Source organism: Triticum urartu, chromosome 7 (assembly GCF_003073215.2).
Source record: "Triticum urartu cultivar G1812 chromosome 7, Tu2.1, whole genome shotgun sequence".
Lineage (NCBI taxonomy): Eukaryota > Viridiplantae > Streptophyta > Magnoliopsida > Poales > Poaceae > Triticum > Triticum urartu.
The window spans coordinates 690,957,173-690,973,669 of NC_053028.1; the positions used below are offsets into that span (position 1 = coordinate 690,957,173).

At 47.3% G+C, this 16,497-nt stretch overlaps 2 protein-coding genes across 3 annotated transcripts; one reads left to right on the forward strand and one right to left on the reverse strand.

Annotated features, from left to right (window-relative positions):
* The first annotated feature begins 1,986 nt into the window (after positions 1-1,986).
* On the forward strand, positions 1,987-4,618 carry LOC125523330 (protein TIC 21, chloroplastic-like). The gene is made up of 4 exons (XM_048688377.1): positions 1,987-2,285; positions 3,165-3,422; positions 3,730-3,933; positions 4,290-4,618. The coding sequence occupies exons 1-4, from the start codon at positions 2,058-2,060 to the stop codon at positions 4,401-4,403; spliced, it is 804 nt and encodes a 267-aa protein (XP_048544334.1). The 5' UTR covers positions 1,987-2,057; the 3' UTR covers positions 4,404-4,618.
* Positions 4,619-4,816: 198 nt separating this feature from the next.
* On the reverse strand, positions 4,817-13,923 carry LOC125523329. 2 transcript variants are annotated; one of them, XM_048688376.1, is made up of 9 exons: positions 8,708-13,923; positions 8,390-8,582; positions 8,146-8,293; positions 7,574-7,658; positions 7,026-7,113; positions 6,640-6,910; positions 6,522-6,564; positions 6,334-6,437; positions 4,817-5,791 (listed from the first exon to the last, which is right to left on the reverse strand). In XM_048688376.1, exons 1-9 carry the CDS (start codon positions 13,656-13,658, stop codon positions 5,321-5,323), a joined length of 6,354 nt encoding a protein of 2,117 aa, XP_048544333.1. In that variant the 5' UTR covers positions 13,659-13,923; the 3' UTR covers positions 4,817-5,320. The 2 variants fall into 2 exon arrangements, with proteins under 2 accessions (XP_048544333.1, XP_048544332.1); XM_048688375.1 differs by having other exon boundaries at positions 8,146-8,296.
* Between the last annotated feature and the right edge of the window lie 2,574 nt (positions 13,924-16,497).

Consider the following 16,497-nt stretch of genomic DNA (forward strand, 5'->3'; position numbering starts at 1 on the left):
TTGGGTTTTACCTTAATGAACGTTAGTAGTTGCGGATGCTTGCTAATGGTTCCAATCATAAGTGCATAGAATTCCAAGTCAGGGATGACATGCTAGCAGTGGCCTCTCCCACATAATACTTGCTATCGGTCTAGTAAAGTAGTCAATTGCTTAGGGGCAATTTCGCAACTCCTACCACCACTTTTCCACACTCGCTATATTTACTTTATTATTTCTTTATCTAAACAGCCCCTACTTTTTATTTACGTACTCTTTATTATCTTGCAAACCTATCCAAAAACACCTACAAAGTACTTCTAATTTCATACTTGTTCTAGGTAAAGCGAATGTCAAGCGTGCGTAGAGTTGTATCGGTGGTTGATAGAACTTGAGGGAATATTTGTTCTACCTTTAGCTCCTCGTTGGGTTCGACACTCTTACTTATCGAAAACTGTTGCGATCCCCTATACTTGTGGGTTATCAGTGATCAGTGTGTGATGGCGTTGGACTGATACTCTGGAAGTTGGGAGCGCAAATTAGAGTAACAAGAAACTTAATTTTGCTCGAGTGTTGACTGTGGTCAAGAAAAGAAGGGACTACAAGTTGTAGGTGGAGTCATATGGAGTCTTTGGAGTAGCAGCGGTTCTCATGGGATAAGCTCAAGTCCAGTGTACATGGAAGTTTGATGCATGGACAAATTCAAGATGGTGAAGAATATTCGCCAAGGTGGAGTTTGTTAGAGTTGTGTCGAATATAGTGTACAAGATAGGCTACGGTTGGACTTGAAGTTGTATTGTGTTTAGATAGGATATGGAGTCATGTTCAAGTAAGACACTTGTATCCTAGGCCTCTTTTATATAGCGGGGGTAAACACATGATGTAGCTTATGCCAACATAATTGCACGGGAGCACAGGGGAAGCCGGCGGCGTGTGCCGGTGTCGAGGACGACCTGATGTGGTATTGTCGCGGTATCTTGGGGAGGAGCGTCCATAGTCAGGCCTCGGGAATGTAGCTATATTGATGAACCTCGTTAACAAATCTTGATGTTGTTCTCGTGTAATTGCTTGACCCTCAGATGATCGATGGTATGCCTTGAATTTATTCTAACAAATCTGGCTAGGATACGAGCCCAATCATAACACAAGCTAGGATTGCGTATCGAAGCTTCTTGAATTTTCTAATTTGCTCTCACATCTCGTTGTTTTCGAGTTGCCTCTCATCTAGCTGATGTCGCAGTGGTCTATGGTAGTACTCCAGCAGCTTGCTTAAGTATTTCTTCACAAGATAGGCCCATATCCATGTGCGGAAACAGACTCATTTCTGCAACATATGTATACATAATGATGTGACCAACGTGAGATTTGTATGCATGCCAATTTGCTGACACGGAGAGAGATTTTCTGCCATATACTTTTCTACGGCCAGCGTGGATGAAGAACTCTCGTTCTAGATTCCATGTTGTGTAAGAAGCTTCCTTATCAAGAGGGCATTGACAGGCGCAAAGCAGCACGGGTGGCCTTGCCGGATTCAGGCTCACTCCGCCGTCGGTGGCGCACGATTTGCCGCCGGATCGAAACAGACACGCTGCTGTAGCGAGATAATTCGTCAAACATGACCGACTGCATGTGCCACGGTGGAGAGCTCATGGCCGAGCCAACATGGCCAGAGGCCCAATTTTTTGGTTCTATAACTATACCTAAAAAAAATTCCACCCTTTGGACGGCAAAGTGAAACCCTAGCCCATGCTTTTGGGCTGGGCCCATCGGCCCGGACTGCCCATACCTAGATGTTGTAAGCACTTGCTCCATCTTTCCATAATGTAAGACGCTTCAAAAAAGGATGTTGTAAGCACCTAGTGGTATTGTTAGTCTCAAAACGAAAAACAAAACCTAGTGGGATTGTTGATTCTAAAAGAAAAATCTAGTGGTATTATTGTGGAAAGTTTAACCACGAGTGGCACTTTTGCAAAGAAGTGGATTGTGCAGTAGGAGTAGGAGCTTCCTTGCTCTGTTCCCAAGCCAAGATCAGAATTCAGAAGTTGAGAGCCCCCCAAAAAACAAAGGGACCCACGCGCAAAATGCTCGCGCTCCTGCTCTCCCCGCCGGCGGCGCCTCCGCCGTGCCTCGCGACGCTACGGCGGCGGCCTCCCGCGCCCCGCGCCTCCTCCGCCCCCGGCCGCGCGGCGCCCGCCCTCCGCGCCGCGGCCGTCCGGCCCCGCCTCGCCGCCGCGGCGCCCGGCCCCGCCGAGCCGGAGCCCGCGCCGCTGTCCGCCGAGGAGGAGGCCGAGCGCGCCAAGCTCGCCCAGGTGCCGCCCCGCTCCCTCCCCCGTCCCCCCGCTGATCTGCTGAGCCCTAGTTAGTAGTGACAGTTTGTGATACCATCGTGCTTAGTGGGGTTCCTGTTGCCCAACCAAAAGACCAACGCCGGCTCTGCCTCCTGGTCTAGTGCCTCTGGGAAATTCAGATTCTCGCAGCCTCTTGCCGTTTGCCCGATTGCTGCACGAATGACTGGGAAACCGTGAGGTACATGCTGACACTTCAGAGTTCGTGTTCATTAAGGATATGCAGACAGAGCATGGGCAATCCTTGTTCAATCCTGCAGGGCAGCAGGCCTGATACTGAGCAGTGGGGATGTAGTTCTTCTTCCAAGCAGGGCTGATACTGGGCCAAGGGGTTGTGGGTTTTTTTCTACCAATGGGAGCTTTCCCTTCACCGCCCCCATGGGGGTGGTCCACAGGGTTCATAACTACCCCTCTTACTACGGGGCGTTTACCTAGCCAACACTTAGATACCTGCATCAACTAGTATATGTTTTGGGATGGATTTTTCTTTTCTCTCCACACGCTTAATTTGTGCATCCACTTGCTCTCTGGTTAAAGACACTTTGCTGCACACCTTTTCTTTGTTCTATCAAAATCTTCGTGCTAATGAGGTGGCTACATGACTTCAACATGATATGTCAAACTTTCAATATTATTTTATCCACGATTCCTAAAGTTGCTACTGTCGTTTTGGTATTCTACTCTTAGTATGATATCTGGCTAAAAGTTAACGCTGTAAATCAAGTGTCCAGGTGCTGTTTCAGAATATGGTTTCCATGGTCCACTGATGACATTGCTTCTCTTCATGCTGTTTACTCGGCTCATATATCATCTTTTGCTCTGTGTTTTTTTTTTGGTTTGCAGGTTAGCAAAAGGCTAGAGAAAACAGCGCGGAATTTCAAGAATTTGGGTACCCTGGCATTCTGGTCTCAGTTGGTGTGCACGACCGTTTCGGCTGGGATCTTGTCGTTCTCCGCAGTTGCTACCGGGAATGCAACATCTCCCTTTACATTCTATGCGACCGGATTTGGCATCATTGCCGCCTTTATGTCAGTGTTCCGGTCATTTGGTTACATCCGTCTTTCCAAAACGCTCAGGAGGACAGCAACCGAGCCTACAAAGGTACTCCCGTTTCCCAAATAATTGTCCCACTGCGCTATCGTTTTCTTTGCTGAAAAGCCATTGCTTCTACGCACCCACTGCCTTTGCATATAGGAGTATGTTGCATGACGTCGGACCTTGCCTACCTGTCGACAATCAACTTGATCTCATAAACACACCCAACTCATTTGATGGCATATGGTACCATAATATCATGGTACAACAATGCATCACCGCTACTTGATCTCTTTTGAAGTAACATAATATTGCTTGGTTCTGCTTATATGTGCATTTTAGCCAAAACTAAGTCGAGTGGCTCCTTCTACAGGCCCCTCCGCGTGCGGCTGTGGTTAAAAACCTGAGGAACAGTATTGTACTCAGCGTTGTCGGGATGGGTGCTGCGGTCCTCGGGATGCAGGCGACTGTTGGTGCTTTGGTAGCAAAAGCTCTCACTACCTCCTCGGTGCCCTACTACCAGGGGATATCTGCTGGCCAGAGCCCAGTTCTTGCTCTGGATGTTTTTCTCGTTCAGGTATGCATTGTGTCTTCCCTTCATTTTGATTGTTTGCAGAACGAGAAGAGCTTCCAGGGGTGGTCCTTTTCCTCCCATCTTGCAAAGTGGTCTGTTTGAGTTTTGTAATGTGATCTTTGATCTACAGGGTTAGTAACAAAATGTGCAATCTTCACAAATATAGTAATAAGAACACCTTTAAATTGTCGGAGTTAGGATCGCATTTTCTACTACACTCCTTCAAAACCTAAGAAAATATTACGCTCTCCGATCCATATGAATTGTCACTGAAACGGATGTATCTGGGGAGTAGAATATTTTTTTAACTTGGCACTTCATTTTGTGTATTAATTGCCATTGTCTCTCATCATGGACAGGCTTCAGCCAATACCATCCTCTCGCATTTTCTCGGGCTATCGAGCTCGCTGGAGCTACTGCGGTCCGTGACAATCTCTCCAGCGGATGCCGGCCCCGTCCCTCGACCGGCATGAGCTACATACAAACACGGCATGCGGCTCCTGTTTTTTTTCAACTTTTTTGGTTCCGCAACTGTATTCTGGCAGCAGCTTTTTTTTTTCATTCTTCCTTTTTGTGTGTAGATCTTCTCGTTTGGTGACAAGTATCAGTATGTCCAGCTAGCTTGATTTTGCTCATGTGCAACTATCTACATATACTTGATGAAGAAAAAGAAATCGGTGCTGTCGAACCTCTGCTTATTACTTCAAACATATGTAGAGAAGTACTCCTGTACACGCCTACGTTTTGCGCCATCTGCTGATAACATAACTATCTGATACACGAACGGCATACCACTATACCAGCGTGTGACAACCATGGATGCCAAACACCCATGGGGCTATGGTCCACAGGTACACGCACAGGAAAACAGGCTCACAAGGCAAGCTTGAAATAAAGTTGCATTGCTTCTTTCACAGATATGATATGTGTTTTTACATTCAACACACAGGTAATACAGCCAGTTGCTCCCACTCTATGTTTGAGACAATGTAACCTATGCATAAGTACAAGATGAATGGAAACGAGATGTTAAAAAAGGAAAGAAAAAAGGATGACAAGGCATGTTTTCCCTATCTATATATGGATATGTCGAAGAGAAAACCCAGTCAGCGCCGCAGCTTGGTGTGGCGCAGCAAAGCACTATATCAACAGCGGGTATCCGAAATAACCGAAAAACTTGTCAAACCCTTGTTCTTCTCGCCGGTCCGAGTCAGCTTGAGCACCAATCTGCATGTCCAAAACTTGAATCCCCTTAGCACTGTCCCATCAGCCATCAAACTCTTTACCCTCATGATCCGAAGCGGCTTTGCTTGTGCATCAAGATTATGAAGGCCCGCATGCTGAAATGTTGAACTTTCCCCTGGTCCAAGTTCAAGCAGCAGTTAGCCTGTCACACTCTTGCCGTTCTCATGATCCGAAGAGGTTTGATTAGTGCATCAAGATCATCAGCCTCCGTGCCAAGTTCCCCTGAGTCCAGTTCCATCAGCTGTATGCCGTCCGGCGCATCAACACTCTGTATGCTGTCCGGCGCATCAACACTCTGTATGCTGTCCAGCGCATCAACGCCTTCTTCACCATCAATGTCAAGTGTGATAAAGTCAGTGAAGTCCCCACCTGAGAAAATATCATGTTGCTGTTTCTGTCTGTCATCTTGGCCTGAAGAAACTTTGCTTGTCTCGCTGTCATGTCTAATGCTGGTGTCAAAATACCGTCCCCAGCTACTGTTTTGGGGGGTGTCTGGTCTGCTTCTCTTAGGTTTGATTGTCTTCTTGGTGGGGTGATGAAGTTTGCACGTAGATTGTTGTGGGCACTCTCCTGTTGCCTCAAAGACTGGGCATGTGTAGCTGTGCTTTTTACGACACTGCTTGTAACAGAGGATTAATTCAAGACCATGAAAAGATTAGCAATGGAAGCCCCAAAAAGATCATGGAAGCCCCAAAGTTCAAAAGCTGAACCTGGTTGCAATGCAAAACCATGCAAAACTACACTGCAAGCATATCTGGCACAAACAAGTTCCAATAACAAAAAAGAACAACCTACTAACAAAATCTTCATTTTGATAACCTATCAACAGTTAAACGCTAAACCACCCACTGGATAATCCTCGTTGCCACGACTAAGAACATGCATGTCCTCCTAGATCCCAGCAAAAACACAAGAAGTCTCATGCAGTAAATTATACCTACCAAGAACTTTAAATTAATAATACTAAATGATTGGCAGGAGGGTAGGGCATATTATAGTTTACATCACATTCTGTAAGGGACATTTTTCACAATGGTTCAGTCTGGGTTTTTTTTTGGCAAGTTAACTATCAGCTTTTGAGGACAATGCTGAATTCCACCCCCTAGCAATAGTAATACTTGAATAAGATTGAAAGATTTCAGTAGTATCATTAAGTACCTCATCACCATCTGCACAGTATCCCTTTAGAAAATCTTCACAGGCAGGAGCCTTAGAGTTCACTTTCACATGCCTATAGGGACAAGCTGTGTTGGTACAGAGACCTGCCAGAATACAAATCTTATGATCAAGAAAAATGTTGCAGAAACAAAATTCTAAAATGATGCACTGCGAATGAAATGAATCACCTTTCAGAAAATAAGAACAGTCTTGCATTCTTTCCGGGAGGACCTGCAGAACATACTCTTACAATGAAAGAAGTGTCAAATGCAAGATAGGCAATAGAATCAAGAAGAAATGTCTTACCTTGTGAGTGAGTTTACAGCTAGTATCAGAACACAGGCCTTTAAGAAATTTAGTGCAAATAGTCACTTTAGCAGGGTCATGAATATAGCGACACTCGCCCTTAGGCTTCTTGCACTCGCCAAACCGAGTGAAGAATTGACAGTACTGTCGTTTCTTTGCCAGGCGTGATCTAACAGTGTGCAAACTCCATCGAACTTTCTCATTTGCTAGCATGCGAGTTACTTTTTTGGGGTTTCTAACCAGTTGGTTACCTTTGCTAACACGCACATATCTGTTTCAGAATAAAGAGAATCAGAGAATAAATCAAAGTTGAAAGATCCTAGATGCAAACAAGTTCTATTTTAAGACAGCATCATGCAAGCAATAGCATATGGTCAAAAAGATACCCATTGCAAGTTGATGACCTCCTCAAATCTGAAGATGCTTGATTGTTGTTTCTTAACTGATTGCCGGCAACAGATAAAGAGTATTGATCTGCAAATTTTGACCAATATCAAGTAAAAACAAAAAATTATATACTGACCAGATGAATGATCAGTGTCGTTACATCCACTGGAAGCACTGCTATATGCAATTACTATTAACCAATAAGAGAAGGTCCTTAAATTATGGCATAAGAGAGCATGTCTCATGCACTGCACTTCAAAATGGAATCGCCACAAAGTGATGATTTAGCTAACTAAGACCAGCAGTAAAATGTCCAGCCAGTAGGTAATTCAACTTTAGACTTGTAATATAGTGGACCACAGAAGTATTATAGAATAAAAATGCAACTGGGAATCTGTCTTGCAATATGGTGTAGCATGGAAGTTATGTTATTACACTAAAAAAGAGCAATTGAGAAGCAGGAGCAGCCAAACTTATGTATCTCACGTATAAATTATTTTAGCAGTTGAGTCATTCTTCTGTAGTGGCAATAAGTTTAACACATTACCATTTCTTCCAGTATAATGGAGATATTGCCGTTTCCGTTTTTCTCCTCTCTTTTTCTCAACGTCAGCAACTGCCAATGTAGCCTCCTGCAATCCAGGTTGTAACTTTATAAAATGCACCATATATGCACTACACAATAATGTGGTCTTGATATGTAAATGGTTAAATGCATTTTCAAAAGTTGGTTGCATGGCTGCTCTTATGACTAGTTAAATAGCAGTCAAGTATAATCAGCACTAATATAGGCAAGAATCAGCATTCTCGTTAGACATTAGCCGACAAAGTAGTTAGAAACTTCTTGAGAGACAAAAAAATTCAACCAGTAACATAAATCAAGTCGTCTCCCAAATACTTCTTGTGGGCTTCCCATCAGAACATAATACAACAACAGCAACAGCAACAGCAACAACAACAACAACAACAACAACAACAAAGCCTTTAGTCCCAAACAAGTTGGGGTAGGCTAGAGGTGAAACCCATCAGAACATAATGATCTGATGAAAATAACTCCAACTGGCTCTTACGGAATACTGAATACGAAAAAATATGCACAAAGAATATCAATTAAGTTACCTCGTTAACCTTTTGAGAACGCTTCTCAAGAGATCGTGACCATTTCAAACTTGATCCACCAACACTTAACACGCCAGATTTCCGTATAGAGAATCCATTAGTTGAGACAGTATAAATCATATCTCTCTTCTTGGTTTGTAATAGTTTTCTGCTACATGATAAGGGGCAAAGACTTGCTATAAACAAATTGAATGAATGGCTCAATAGAGAAAGAAAGAAGTTCAGGCTAGTCTGCTAATGTTACCTGACTATTCGTAAGGAGCTCACATTCTGAGTGTGACTGTTTCTAAAATTCTTGCAGTATATTTTTCTTTTCCATGGAAGAATACGTGGGAAGGCCTTCGCATAACTAGTTCCCGCAGATCCTTTCCTCTGTGGTTGTTGCCCACTGAGTGTCCACACGTGCGAGGAAGTTCCCATATTATTTGTCCGAAGAGCTGCATTTAGAAAAGTTTGAGCAAATGGTAGTTTAATGAATTAGCATTGCTTTCTTATTCAAGTATAAGGTTGCAGTTGTGGTATGCCTCAGAAGGAAAACAAAGAATACAAGAAAACAGAATACCTTTATGTGGTCTCTCCTTTAAACCATTGATACTGTTGTTCGAGGATGCAATTTGTACATTACTCTCACCTGAATTTAAGCTCTCAGCAGGTGCAATCTCTTTTGTATTCTGACCATCAGAGGAAGATGAACTCAAAATAATCTGATTTTTCCGCTTCTTGAAATATAAATCAGAGGCTGTGGGTGGCTGCTGTGATAAAACCTTATCTGTAGAACTTTTAGTCGGGTCATCAGGGTGCTGCCTCTGTGCAGCAACCAATTGATTTGATTTCGGTCTAACATAAACCACTTTACTAGCATCTGAGGGTTCAGGTGTTTGTGCACTTTTAATGCTTGGGGTATCAACACCTGAGTTTAATTGCCTAGCCGAATCTTCTTTTTCAGTTTCAGGAACATGCTGCTTGGGCAAAGTTTTAGGCAACTGCTCTGGGAGGCTTGTGGTTGAATTGATGGATTTGGCATGAAGTGGTAAAGGAGGAGTCTTAGGTCTTTCAACTGTAAAGCTCAAACGTGCTGCAGAATCATTTGAATCAACTTTCCTGACAAAGTTCATGCTTCTCCTCATCACAGGCTTATTCAACTTATTCTGAGTATCCAGACTAGAAGAATGAGAAAGTTTTCCTGTTGCTGGATTTCTAATAAGGGCGTTACCCTTGCGTATATAAGAGTTTTGAGTTTTGTCATTCCGCCTTGGTGGTTGTTTAGGCGGTAATCCTGAAGGCTGTGAACTGGGCAAAGATGTAGAAGATGTCATGTCACCACGATGCCATGTCTTGTGCCTTGGATTTGAACTTGCACGAGGAGGCTCTCGGGATGAACTGGGCAAATTCGCCCGTTTAGGAGCTACCTTGGGAGGCATAGAGCTTGTACAATTCATCTGAGGAGACTTCCCCACAGGGTTTCCAACCGAGTCCAATCCTGCTCTCCTGCTATCCTCCTTTGGTGCTAAGACTGGCAAACTAATAGAAGGTAAAGTAGATTTGCATGGTTGATGATCCTTTTTAGCTTCTGACACAATGGATTCAATCCAAGAAGACAACAAATCTCGCTTTGTGCTTGAGTTAACCACAGAACCTTCAGTATTACTGTTATAGGTATTATTATCTGGCTCAACAGATACCTGAGGAGAAAGCGTTGTATCCATCACATCAGTAGATTCCACAGCTGGGATGGCAGGTTCAATTGGGTTACCCACAGGATTATCCACCATCTGATGATCATGTTGATCAACAACATTTATTGAACTAATAGAGTGCAAACCAGAGAGAACTACCTCCCCATGTTTCTCAACATCACCACTGATTCCTTTATTACTGTCATAGGTATTATCCGGCTCAACAGATACCTGAGGAGAAACTAGCTCTGCATCCATCACATCAATAGATTCTACAGCTGGGATAGCAGGTTCAGTTGGGTTGCCCACAGAAATATCCACCATTTGATTATCATGTTGATCTACAACATTTATTGAACTAATAGAGTGCAAACCCGAGAGAACTATCTCACCATGTTTCTCAACAACGCCACTGATCTCTTTGGGTGTCAATGAGTCTGACTGAGGCATATCACTACCAGATACAGATAGCCTAATGCTGTTAACCTGACTAGAGAAAGCATCCACACTTCCACACTGCTCCAAACCTTGTGCAGTATCATGATCCTGACTAACAGAAGTGTCATTATCCACGCTCTGATCCAAACCTATCCTATCTTTCCTAACAGTAGCATCGTTAGTCACAAACTGCTCAGACATAGCAATGCTGTTGACCGCTGGCGGTAAAGTCAGCCAATTTTGAGAACCTACACCAACTGAGTCATCATCAGCCACACCTTTTTGTTTTACAAGACTATCAAATTCTGACACTGTGGAAACATCTAATCCTTTCTGCCCTTCCAGCAGCTCATGGTTTTCCTTGAGCTGTCGCTCACTTTCGATGTTATTACTGAAATAGAAATTACTGCCAAGTGTCAAAGTTGTAGGAACAGACTGCTCGCTGTTACCAGAAGATGAAGATTCACGGGAATGTGCCAAGGGAAAATCAATCTCGGGAGACAGATGACCTCTATGAAGATTGATCAGTTCTGCTACCTGAGCTGTAGCACCCCTTTCTATACCATTATTCAAAACAATATCCCGGGTTAAATCCTCCATAAGATCATCATCTAATGGTGGCACATTCATGCTTTCAACATTTCTGGAACATGACAGATTAAAGAAATCTCTACCTTCAACTTCCATGGGAGCATCTGTTTCATTGAAAGCAGTTCCGTCATTGAGAAGATCTTCCTTGTGGCTATTGCCGAATCCACCAGCTAAATTAAATTCTGGAGTGCTCCCAGAATTACATGTGGTGGTAGCATGTCTTTCAGTTGACCCCATGAGGCTTTTGCCCACTTTCCTCCCAACAAACTTGCTCATGGTAGTTTCTGATGTATCAGGAGCTTCCAAGTGGTGTATTGTTTTCAAAGTGTTAGTTTGACATAATTCTATGGGGATTTGGCTCTCTTTGGTCCTGGTATCCTCATTCACATCGAGTTCCCTTGTATTAGAAATCTTCACATGGTGTGCCACAGAAACATTACCAATACTATTTTCACCTAAACCAGTCAGAATCATACCCTCACCTTTCTGAGCACCCTTTCTCTTGCATATAGTAACTTCTGGTGTACTACTTACACGGCGAACATCCTCTTCGCTTGTGTTAATCAAGATGTCATTGTCTTCCCTCCTAGCATCCTCACTTCCAGAAATTTCTGCCGTATCATGATTTACAGTAACTCCATTTGTGCAAACAGTGTTTTTTTTACTGACATTCTTAGGAGCTCTGCTCTCTTTCATGCTAGATTCTGTATGCCTATTAGAAATTCTCAGAGGATTACTTGTAACTGCAGCACTCGTTTCACCTGAAAGAGGCATGATTTCACCCTCCTCCTGATAATTATCATTCGTAGACACCAAAGTTGCACTCCTAACACCTGAATCCATGGAGCTCCTATCTCCTTTCCCAGGATGCTCACTTCGTCTTGTAGCAAGTGCTTCTGTAGATTTAATGGCTGAAGCAGCAATAGTATCACCTCGACCCATGGAGCTTCTATTGTCTTCCTTTCCAAGGTGCTTACTCCCACTACGATTTGTTGAATCAAGAATTTTCTTGGACTCGATGGCTGAAGTGGCTTTCCTTTTACGTGGATTTATCGAGTTGCTATTTTCACCCTTCTGGACATTCACACCATTACCAGCTCCAGCTGTACCACTAGTGCTTACCATATTATGTTCAGATACAGTATCCTTTTCCAGCGATGAGGTTATGATTTCACCCTCTTCTTTTTCAGAAGCATTTGCAATAGCATCAATATTATCCCTCTTCTCAGATACAATTTCGCTACTAATTTGTTTATCCTTGCCAACAATCCTCCTCACAATCTTCTTGATAACTATCTTCTTCACTTTCTTGACACCAGCCACAGGACGACCAGCTAAGCCCAGACTTTTACTAGGGGAATCTGACACATTCTCCTGAACATTATCATGCTTCCCAGGAAGCTTCTCAACAAACCCTTCTTTTTCCTTGGACTCCGGTGAAGGTTTCACAAGAACTGAGGACAACACCTTCCTAACATTCTTTCCAGCATCCTTCTGTATTACTTTAGTGCTGTCAACCTCATTACTACCAGCACTTTTTGCCTTGCAGTCCACAGAGATCACGCTGGCCAATCCCTTTGAAGCAGAGCCGGCAGTGCTCGACTTGGCTGGTGAAATATGCAAGGCCTTTGGCGGTGGCGGTGGCGGCGGCCGTGTAGCAGCAGCAGGGCCCTCCTCTATCCTCTGCCACACAGAAAGTCTCCTTGGGGCAGGCTCCTTCTGCGGAGTGCGCCTCGGATGCGCGACAATGGTGGCACGTGGCGAGCGCGGCGAGCCACGCTCGCCAGACAGCGTTGACGTCTGTGAAACCATCTGAATCTTCCTGCTGCCCTTGCTGTCGCTGTGTGTTGAGAAGCTCTCGTGGCTGTAGCCAGGATGCGCAGGGGCCCTATCTACAAAGCTGTCAACCGCGGCGTAGCTGGCATGGGGCTGCTGCCTCTGATGGCGTGAAGGCAGCGGGCCAGAGCTGGAGGTGCTCTCGATGTCGACCCGGTCATGTAAGGCGCACCGCTGCTTCTTGCGCGGGCTGGGCGGCGGCGAGAGACGGTGGTGGTGGGGGGACGTGTATCTGCGCCTGTCGTCCTCAGGCTCCTGGTGAGCAGGGGCGTATCTGCGCCTGTCTTCCTCTGGCTCCTGGTGAGCAGGGGGGTATCTGCGCCTGTCTTCCTCTGGCTCCTGGTGAGCAGGGGCGTATCTGCGCCTGTCGTCCTCGGGCTCCTGGTGAGCAGGGGCGAATCTGCGCCTGCGCTCCTCAGGGTCCTCCCACGGGGGCTGCTGATGCTGCTGTTGATGGTGGTGGTGGTGGTGCTGCTGCTGCTGCTGTTGATGGTGGTGCTGTGGCTGCTGATGCTGCTGGTGGTGGTGCTGGTGCTGGTGGTGGTGCCCAGCGTTGCGGCGGAACTCCTCGTCGGGGTGGCGCTGGTGGCCGTGGAAGTGGGGAGCGGGCGAGCTGTGGTACGGGGGCGGTGGCGGGGGCGGGGTGGAGTAGGCCTCGGGAGGAGGAGGCGGGGAGGGGCCGGCGTAGGCGGGACGGTGCGGCGGCGGCGGCGGCAGGGGGGGAGGCGGGGGCAGCTGCTGGTTGTGGTAGTGGTGGAGGCGCGGGTGGTGGTCGGAGGGGGGCGGGTGGTGGTACGGCGGCGGCGGGAAGGCCTCGTACGGGTCGTACTGCTCGTGCCTGGACCGCACGGGCCCGCCGCCCCCTCCCGGCGCGAAGTGGCCGCCGTTGTGGTGGTGGTGGTGCTGCTGGGCGGGGTAGTAGTGCCCGCCGCCGCCGCCGCGGCGGTGGTCGTAGGGCGGGGCCGGATCCATGGCCGCGCGCCGAGTCGCCGGTGGGGGGAGGGGAATTCTAGGGTTTGCGCGAGATCTCTCGCGGGTGGGGAAATCGGCTTTGGCTTTGCTTGTGTTGCTCTGCTTGCTTGGCCAGCCGGCAAGGAGACGGCAGGAGCTGGGGGTGGCTGGCGCTAGGGTTTGGGGTGGGGTGGGATCGGATCTGTGGATGGCGTCGGCCGGCGGCGGTGGGCGGGGCGCGTGCGTACGGTGCGGCGCCAGGGTTGGGTTGGCCTTAATACTAGGTAGGTAGGCCGGTTCGCATCGGCTAGGCAAGGCAAGGCACGCGACCTGTTCCGACGGTCGAGGATGTCCGGCGACGGCCGGACCCTGACCCTTCTCTCCCACGTGCCACATGCGTGACTTGCCCTTGCCTTCTCTTTTCTTTTTCTTTTTTTTCAAGGGCCGACTAGTGTCTTCTCCTCCGGCGGTCCACTCCCCATGCTCCGTCGGCCAACGACGATGCGAAGGTGATGGCTGCAGTGAGGAACAGGTCGGTTCGTCGCGCGCCCTCTAACCATGGGGGGAGGGGGAGGCTGGTCTGGCAAAGGCGATGGCCACAGCTGGGTAGAGCTCGGTTTGTCGCGCCCCTCGGGGGAGGGGGGGGGGAGGAGATGAGAGGTGGCGGGATGGCCATCGGAGGAGGGTGAGGGGCACCACGACGGCAAGGTGTGAGGAGTGTTGGGGTGGTCAAGACTCAGGACGACGGGCTAGCAAAGATTCGATAAGGCAAAAAGGTGACGAAGGTCAGTTAGGACGGTAAAAATAGAGTGATGATATCATGTCGTCGTCGAACTGGGTCTGTTATGATTCAAGGGGTCGACAAGAACCCGCGTGGACAAGGCTAACTAGTAAGAATGTTATGGAGTTACCCATCACATTGGTTTGCTTTAACTGTTGGTAAAATAAAATGGAGCATGCATCAATATGGTGTGTTTGGACAGACAACTCCCATATAGGTCCAGGAGTTGATGTATACTTCCTATGTCCGGGTTTGTTGGACCAGAGGGCCGGCGAAGGCCGCTGGTATTTATAAGGCCACCTCGATTATAGTGCTTAGTTAATCAAGGGAATCAATAGCTTTCTATTGTGTGCAATGCGCGGTTTAATCGTGGTGTCTCTCTCTGAAAGGGCATGCAAGGCTTTTGTATACGTAATCGCGTGGGGATGCATGTGTGCCGAGTAAATTAGGGGGTTATCGAGGAATTTATATGAGTAAATTTCCCACGTTAGTTGGTGGTTTCCATATAGTTATCTCCACACGTATTACCATGATCTTGCCTCTCTTGGTTGAGAAGATGCGAGAACGCAAACCAAGTGAAGATTGAGGGAGTGAACTAATGAGATGTGGTGATTCTCGTGGAGGTTGTATCTAGCATAAGCCACTATTTTTTTGTCCATTGATTTGGGGCCCCATTAGCAAAAAAAAATTTGCCATGGTGGGCCAAAGAAACAATACCATGTGGAGCGCCGGAAGGGCTTCATATACTAGTTCAAGTTTTAGAAAGTTTGTAGTAAGAAAGTGGGTCAAAGCACCATCAGGCAGGCACACATCGGGTAAGAGCACAATATGTGTAATGCTCATCGATAGATTGTAAAGAAAAATAACACGACTCATGGACACAAGTGGCATGGATGATTGTAAGGTCATTTCCCTACTTTGTGTTTTGGAGGATGATGACAACCCTTTATTGACCTAATCTTATGCTAAGTGTTTCAGGTTTCGGTTTTAGGTCTTCTTCGGTTAGCTATTCTCTTTGAAGAAAAAAGGATCGAAGGCGATGTTTTCTACACGTTTGTTTATCTCTTTTGGTCATAGGGAACCCGTACTATCAGGAGGGAATCCACATTGCAAAGTGTTGGGGGTATCCATTCACGTACACTTACCTCACCCCTCTCTTGTCTTCCCCTTCCTTCCTACTGTCTACTGTGGGCTCCAACGGTTGTACCGCTCTCCGGAGCGGTTGTACCGCTAGGTCTTGGCGCTGACCAGCTTTGTTCGAGCGGTTGTACCGCTGCTTCCGGGCGGTGGTACCGCCAATGCTCAACAAGGACTAGGGCGGTTGTTCCAGCCAGGCACCGCCCAAGTACCGGTCTGGCCTCTGTTTTGATGCGGTACTCGTGCGGTGGTGGCCCGGTTGGTCCGGTCGTACCGGTACCACTGGGGTCCGGAGCGGTTCTACCGCTCATGACTTAGCCGCTCGAGCGCTCGAGGCCATGCGGTTGCACCGGCCCGGTACCGCTCGATTACCGCACTCAGGGGTGACTCCCTTCTGTGTTGGGGAACGTAGCAGAATTTTAAAATTTTCTACGCATCACCAAGATCAATCTATGGAGTCATCTAGCAACGAGGGAGAGGGGAGTGCATCTGCATACCCTTGTAGATCGTGCGCGGAAGCGTTCAAGAGAACGGGGTTGATGGAGTCGTACTCGTCGTGATCCAAATCACCGATGACCTAGCGCCGAACGGACGGCACCTCCGCGTTCAACACATGTACGGTTGGGAAGACGTCTCCTCCAACTTGATCCAGCAAGGGGGAAGGAGAGGTTGATGAAGATCTAGCAGCACGACGGCGTGGTGGTGGAAGCAACGGTGATCTCGGCAGGGCTTCGCCAAGCACAGGGGGATGGAGGAGTGTCACGGGAGGGAGAGGGAGAGGCCAGGGGCTAGGGTGCGGCTGCCCTCCCTCCCTCCCACTATTTATAGGACCCCTAGGGGGGCGCCGGCCCTAGGAGATGCCATCTCCAAGGGGGGGCGGCGGCCAAGGGGGGTGGAGTGCCCCCCAAGCCAAGTGGGGCCCCCCACCCCTAGGGTTTCGAA

What these genes read in the sequence shown, in the direction of transcription:
- LOC125523330 (XM_048688377.1), top strand. Translation starts at nt 2,058, where the DNA reads ATGCTCGCGCTCCTGCTCTCCCCGCCGGCGGCGCCTCCGCCGTGCCTC. An exon ending in CAGCAACCGAGCCTACAAAG is followed by an intron (nt 3,423 to 3,729) that starts GTACTCCCGTTT and finishes CTCCTTCTACAG; the next exon opens with GCCCCTCCGCGTGCGGCTGT. An exon ending in TGGATGTTTTTCTCGTTCAG is followed by an intron (nt 3,934 to 4,289) that starts GTATGCATTGTG and finishes CATCATGGACAG; the next exon opens with GCTTCAGCCAATACCATCCT.
- LOC125523329 (XM_048688375.1), bottom strand. Translation starts at nt 13,658, where the DNA reads ATGGATCCGGCCCCGCCCTACGACCACCGCCGCGGCGGCGGCGGCGGG. An exon ending in GTTCTCAAAAGGTTAACGAG is followed by an intron (nt 7,659 to 8,145) that starts GTAACTTAATTG and finishes CCTGGATTGCAG; the next exon opens with GAGGCTACATTGGCAGTTGC. An exon ending in CTGTTCTTATTTTCTGAAAG is followed by an intron (nt 6,438 to 6,521) that starts GTGATTCATTTC and finishes GTATTCTGGCAG; the next exon opens with GTCTCTGTACCAACACAGCT.